Source organism: Mirounga leonina, unplaced genomic scaffold (genome assembly GCF_011800145.1).
Source record: "Mirounga leonina isolate KUSES-001 unplaced genomic scaffold, KU_Mleo_1.0 Mir_94, whole genome shotgun sequence".
NCBI lineage: Eukaryota > Metazoa > Chordata > Mammalia > Carnivora > Phocidae > Mirounga > Mirounga leonina.
The window spans coordinates 52,352,130-52,359,422 of record NW_023270855.1 but is presented as its reverse complement, the minus strand read 5'-3'; the positions used below and the strand labels follow the sequence as shown (position 1 = coordinate 52,359,422).

The following is a 7,293-nucleotide window of genomic DNA, read 5'->3' as shown; positions in this document are numbered from 1 at the left end:
TGATAGATGATGATAGATAGATGATGATGATAGATAGATAGATAGATAGATAGATAGACAGTTAGATAGATAGATAGATCACCTATATAATGCAAGTGATAATATGCATGATAATATAGCAAATATACCCTAAAAAGCAAATTCTAAGGACTAATTCTATGTATGGCTCATTGTATTTTGTTTCTACATATTATATCCAACAGTTTCTTTTTTTAATAAATGTTAACAATATATTTTATTTAACCTAGTATATTAATTCAATATGTAAACCATATAAAATTATTAATGAGCTATTTTACTTTTTTTTCCTCTTTGAAATGCACTGTGGGTTTGAAACCCAGCACCTGTCTCAGTTCAGGATCTACTCTGGTTCCAGAGAAGAATGGTGGAACCATTTTTCATGTGGTCAACAGCCACATGTGTGCAGTGACTCCCCCATGGAACAGCACAGCTTGAGAGCCTTGACCTGAATGTTCAACAATTTCTAATGTATTCCCTATAATCAAAATGAACTGTGCATGGAAGAGTAGCCTCAGCAAAAAGGCAAAATGGGAGATTGGGCAGCTCAAAGCTCTTGTCCTCTCAAAGTAACACTGAAAAAAGCAAGCGGAATTGTCAGAACTAACCTTGTCAGAACTTCTGAAAACAGTCAAAATTTACAGCAACCAAGTAAGTGCTGGATCAAGAAATAAGCAACTTCAAACTGGCAGGAAAGTTATGTGGCATTTTTACTTGCCCTTGCCCCTCACTTTCCCTGGCATGGCAATAGTCTTAGTATGAAAATGGTCGTAGCCTGTGTTCTCAGCATGAGACCCTGGTCCAGGTATTCTGAGGAACCAGAATAGATCGTTTCTCAAACCATTCTGTATGTCTGTTTTAACCCATCTGGGAGCTACTTGAATGACTGACACAAGGCATTTATCTCTGTTTTGCCTAACTCAGAACTCAGGCTGGAAAAATAGCGGGCATTGTTCAAAAATACTGCAAACCAAACTAGCAGCCTATATACACTTACAGTAAAAGATTAAGTCAAAACATGAAATAGAGGGCACCTGGGTGGCTCAGCTGGTTAAGAGTCTGACTTGTGCTTAACCAATGGGAAAGTTTAGGGTCAAGCCAAGCATCTTGGCTCAGGTCATGATCTCAGGGTCATGAGAGCAAGCCCTGAGTTGGACTCCACACTCAGTGCAGAGTCTGCTTAAGATTCTCTTCCTCTCCTTCTCCCTCTCTCCCTCTGCCTACTAGCACTCTCTCTGTCTCTCTAAAATAATAAATAAATAAATAAATAAATAAATAAATAAATAAATAAATAAATAAAATCTTCTGTAAAATTTTAAAAACCATAAAATAAACCAGCTTAACCCCAGAGTAAAACAGGGGAATTTTTCTTTAGGAAATTCAGATGTTTAAAAGCCACCAAGTTGGGGCACCTGGTGGCTCAGTTGGTTAAGCATCTGACTCTTGATTTTGGCTCAGGTCATTATCCTAGCATTGTAGGATCAAGCCCCACATTGGGTTCCATGCTCAGCAGGGAATCTGCTGGAGATTCTCTCTCCCCTACTCTACCTTTGCCCCTCCCCCTGCTCATGCTCTCTCTCTCTCTCTAAAATAAATAAATAAACCTGGGGCACCTGGGTGGCTCAGTTGTTAAGCATCTGCCTTTGGCTCAGGTCGTGATCCTAGGGTCCTGGGATCGAGCCCATATCGGGCTCTCTGCTCAGTGGAAAGCCTGCTTCTCCCTCTCCCACTCTCCCTGCTTGTGTTCCCTCTCTCACTGTGTCTCTCTCTGTCAAATAAATAAATAAAATCTTTTAAAAATAATAATAAATAAAATAAATAAATAAACCTTTAAAAAAATAAAGTAAAATAAAAAATAAAAGCAACCAAGTATATGGGAAAATTTAGAAAGCCACATGCATGCCCATGGCAAAACATATACTCAGAAAAGACCAGAGAAGATCCTAAACTTTCACATTATTCTCTGCACTCAGTGCAAACCTGGATAAGTGTTGAAAGAGTACTGCAGCACAGATCCAATCTGAAAAGACTGAGAGAGCTGTGTTATTTTTTTGTGTGTTTGTATCACTCCCAGCATTTAAGGAATTCTGTCACAACACTAGCTGAATGAACTAAGGAACATAGATTTCAATGACCACATAAAATAAAAATTATAGTTTTTGCAAATATATTCTGGGAAAGTTACTAAACAGACTACTACCACCTTGAACAATTTTTAAAAAAGCAAATGGTAGGATTGCCTCATTTTTTATGGTACACACACACACACACACACACACCAAAACTTATTAATCCATTCATCCATCACTGGACACACATGGATGGACCTTGAAGGCATTATGCTAAATGAAACAAATCAGACAGAGAAAGACAAATACTGTGTGATCTCACTTATATGTAGAATCTAAAAAACAAAACACCTAACTCATAGAAAAAGAAAACAGATTTGTGGTTACCAGAGATGAGAGGTGGGGTGAAGAGGAATTGGAGGGAAGAGGTCAAAAAGTACAAACTTCTGGTTATAAGATAAGTAAGTTCTAAGGATATAACATACAATATGATGATTACAGCTAACACTGTTATATGATATATAGGAAAGTTGTTAGCACAGATCCTTCAAGTTCTCATCACAAGGAGAAAATATTTTTCTTTTCTTTTGATTGTGTCTATATGAGATGATGGATGTTAACTAAACCTATTGTGGCAATCATTTCACCATATGTGTAAAACACACCATCATGCTGTATACCTTAAACTTATATAGTGATGTATGTCAATTATTTCTCAATAAAACTGTGGAAAAGAGCAAACTCTGGGGGAGATTCTGATACCCAGAGCTATTACATTATAATATTGAGTCCGAGAAGCAGAAAGAAAAAAGAATGAAGAAAAGTGAACAGACCCTAAGGGACTGGTGGGACACCATCAAGTGAAAAAAACATATGCATTATGGGAGTCCAAGAAGGAGAAGAGAAAGAGAAGAGTAACTGAAGATAAAATGAACAAAAACTCCCCAAACATGATAATAGACATGAACCTACAAAACTAGGAACCTTAGTGAACTCCAAGGAGGATAACTCAAAGATACTAACACTAAGACTCATTATCATCAAACTGGCAAAGGCAAAGGGAAAGAGAGAATCTTGAGAGGAGCTCATCAGGGGTGCCTGGGTGGCTCAGTTGTTAAGCGTCTGCCTTTGGCTCAGGTCATGATCCCAGGGTCCTGGGCCACATCGGACTCCCTGCTCAGCGGGAAGCCTGCTTCTCTCTCTTCCACTTCCCCTGCTTGTGTTCCCTCTTTTTTCTGTGTTTCTCTCTGTTAAATAAATAAAATCTTAAAATAAAAAAAAAAGAAAGAAAGGAGCTCATCATATACAAGAACTTAAGAGAAAATCAATTCCATACATACAAGAGGTCCTCAATAAGACTAACAACCAATTTCTCATAAGAACCATGAAGGCGAGAGGGTAGTGGGATGACATATTTAAAAGTGTTGAAAGAAAACTGACAACCAATGATTTTATATTTGATAAAATTTTCCTTCCAAAAATGAGGGAGAAATAAAACATTCCCAGAAGAATAAAACTGAAGGAGTTCATTACCACTAAGCCTGCTATGAAAATATCTAACAGATTCCTTCAGGTTAAAATGAAAAGACACTAAATAGCAATTCAATTCTGTATGAAAAAAATAAAAATTTCTGATAAAGGCATGGGCAAATAAAAAAAACAGCATTGTACTTTTGGCTTATAACTCCTCTTTTTATTTCCTACTGGCTTTAAAAAACAAATGTAAAAAATGTTAAATCTATGCTATTGGAAACAATGTATAAAGATTTAATTTGTGACAGTAACAACATAAAGAAGGACAGAACAATATAAGAGCAGAGATTTTGCATTCTATTGAAATAAAAGTGGTATGAATTCAAACTAGATTTTTATAAACTTAGCATATTAAATGTAATGCCCATAATAACCATAAAGACAATTATCTGGATATATTCCAAAAAGACAATGAGGACAAAATCCAAAATGTTCACCACAAAAAATCAACAAGGCAGGAAGGAGGGCAGTAATGGAAGAAATAAAGAACAAAAAAAGGTATTAGACATAAATAAAATAAAATTTCCAATGGAATAATTAAGTGTCTCCTTAAGGGTAAGTAGATTAAACTCTCCAATCAAAAGGTAGAGATTGGAAGAAAGATAAAGAAAACATGACATGAATATAGGCTGTTTATGAGAGACTCATTATGGATTCACAAACACAAATAGACTTTAAATTTAAAAATAAAAAATACAGTCCAGGCAAATAGTTACCAAAAGAGAACTAATGTCAGGGGGAGGAAAATAGACTTTAAGTCAAAACTGTTAAAATAAACAAAGCAAGCAAGATGGAAAATAGATAAATAGATACACAGAAATAGAGATTAAAAGGTCAATAATCAAGACAATATAACAATTATAAACATACATACACCAAACAACAGAGCCTCAAAATACATGAAGCAAACATGACAGAAGTGAAGTAAGAAATACACGTTTCCACAATAATACTTAAGAGACTTCAATACATCACATTCAACAATGCTTAGTGTCCCTGGATAGATTGATAAGAAATAATAAACTTGAAAAACATTATAAACAAACAAAACCTAACAGATACATGTGAACACTCTATCCAACAACAGTAAAAATGCACTCTTCTCCAGAGCACCTGGAACATTCCCCAGGATAGATCATATGTTAGGCCACAAAGCAGTTTTCAGTAAATCATTCAAAGTGTCTTTTCTGATCAACATGGTGTGAAGCTAGAAATCAGTAACTGAAGGACAAAAGGGAAATATACAAATATGTGGAAATTAAACAACACACTCCTGAAAAAACAATGATATCTTACCCATGAGTTTCCTCAAGGCTCCCTTCATGTCCTTATTCCTCAAGCTGTAGATGAAGGGGTTCATCATTTGAGGGACAACAGAGTACATCACTGAAACCACTGCAGTGTTTCTGGAAGAGTTAGTAAGAGCAGAACTTATGTATACCCCCAAACCTGCCCCATAGAACAAAGACACAACTGACAGGTGAGACCCACAGGTGGAAAAAGCTTTATACTTCCCACCTGCTGATGGCATTCTCAAAACAGAGGGTACTATCTGAGTATAAGAGAAAATGATTCCACACAGAGGAATACCACCAAATATGCTAGTTGCAAAATATATCAGGATGTTATTGATGAGGGTGTCAGAACATGCAAGCTTGATGACCTGAACAACTTCACAGAAGAAGAGAGGGATTTCAAGGTCTGTGCAGAAGGTCAGTTGCAATACCATCAGACTGTGCATCAGGGCATCCACAATGTTAATGCACAAGGAGAGTAGAACCAGCATGCCACAGAGGTGGGAGTTCATGATGACTGTGTACCTCAGTGGATGACAAATGGCCACATAGCGGTCATAAGCCATTACTGCAAGAAGAAAACTTTCCAAACCAGCAAAAACCAGGACAAAGTAGATCTGTGTGAGGCAGGCTGTGTAAGTGATGCTCTGATTCTGTGCTTGAATGTTCACCAGCATCTTTGGGATGGTGGTTGTGCTTAAACAGATGTCAGTAAAGGACAGGTTGGAGAGGAAGAAGTACATGGGGGTGTGGAGGTAGGAGTCAGAGCTGACAGCCAGGATGATGAGCAAGTTTCCCAGGATGGTGACCAGGTATATGGATAGAAACAGAATAAAGAGAAGGGGCTTCAGTTCTGGATCCTCTGTCACTTCCATAAGAAGGAATTCTGAAACCCCTGTTTTGTTTCTGGGTCCCATGTTGTTGATGAATCTGATGGAGAAGGTGGAGTGACAACACAATCAAATGTGTGTTTTCTAGACCAGCAGGAGAAGCATCACCAGAGGCAAACACTGTCTTAGGATGGGATGGAGACTAATAGAGAGGGATAAGAAGTAGGTGCTTTCTGTATGCATATTATTCTGTTCCTTTAACAAAAACCTGAAGCTGATACAGCAGAGTGTCATCCATTGTTAATTCCTAAAAGGGTTAACAGGTGGCCATTTTTTAATATTGCCCTATCTATATCATTTTGGTTATTTGAAACATTTGGTAATTTTATAAAGAGAAACAGACTGGAGAGGCAGCTGAAGATTCTGTCTGGATCCCCAGAGACCTCAGAGGCAAGCACCTGAGATAATACATAAGTATGTCAAGAACCAAGAATGGGAAGATAAAGTGAACTTTACCAAATATTCCCTGCCCTCTCACCTCCACAAAATTGTAAGTAAATGTCAGAGACTTGTCTAACAGTCATCCTATTTTTTTTTAAGATTTTATTTATTTATTTGAGAAAGAGAGAGAGAGATAGCAAGAGAGAGCATGAGAGGGAGAAGCAGGCTCCCCGCTGAGCAAGGAGCCTGATGCGGGGTTTGATCCCAGGACCCTGGGATCACGACCTAGGTCGAAGGCAGTGACTTAACCGACTGAGCCACCTAGGCACCCCCCAGTCATCCTATTTTTAAAAAAAGCAGATTTCTACTCATTAAGAAATGGCCCTGGCCATACTAGAGAGTGAGTACATTAGTAAATGGAGGTACTTGAAATTGGTACAAAGTACAAGGATGTGAAGAGGATGCCAGACAGGCAGGAGGACACTGGATGACTTGATTCCAATCATCTGGTACATGTACTCTCTTCACAACTTCCCCTGGATGAACCTGTAGTGAAATACCTGCCCTCATTTCCAAACATCCACGTAGGTTACCTGGCTGGCATCACAGTGGAATGACGATTGACATTTCCCCTGAAGGCACCATCTGGGAGATTTGTACTCAGAAAGGGCAGAGGGATGGAATGAGACCTAGGCTCCTGAGCAAGAAGGATCATCTATGGGAGGAGGCCCAATTATGCTACTACTTTTCATGGGAAGGATTGCTGAAATAAGTGGTCACGGGCAGACTGCAGTCTTGTATCCCTAGAGGTTCAATTTCCAAAGCTCCTCATTAGTCAAACAATTTTATTGTCACTGAGATCCCAGGCAAGTGCAAATCCTTCAAGACCAAGAATCAGGAAGGAAGGAATTCCCCAACCCTGTGAGGCCCAGTGTATAGCATGTACTTTTCTCCACACCTGCGTCTGCTCATCTCCATTTCAAATTCTTGGTAAATGTGGACACACCATCCATCTCTAACTGGATAAGAGTCTTCTTTTCTTTTTTTTTCTTTTTTTTTTTTTTTATTTGAGAGAGAGAATGAGATAGAGCATGAGAGGGGGGAGGG

At 38.3% G+C, this 7,293-nt stretch overlaps 1 protein-coding gene across 1 annotated transcript; it reads right to left on the bottom strand.

Annotated features, from left to right (window-relative positions):
• Window positions 1-4,625: 4,625 nt before the first annotated feature.
• Window positions 4,626-5,906, bottom strand: LOC118005453 (olfactory receptor 7G1-like). The gene has a single exon (XM_034997389.1). The coding sequence runs from the start codon at window positions 5,830-5,832 to the stop codon at window positions 4,879-4,881; it is 954 nt and encodes a 317-aa protein (XP_034853280.1). The 5' UTR covers window positions 5,833-5,906; the 3' UTR covers window positions 4,626-4,878.
• Between the last annotated feature and the right edge of the window lie 1,387 nt (window positions 5,907-7,293).

Excerpts from the sequence above, each read along its gene's own strand:
- LOC118005453 (XM_034997389.1), bottom strand. The coding sequence starts at position 5,832 with ATGGGACCCAGAAACAAAACAGGGGTTTCAGAATTCCTTCTTATGGAA.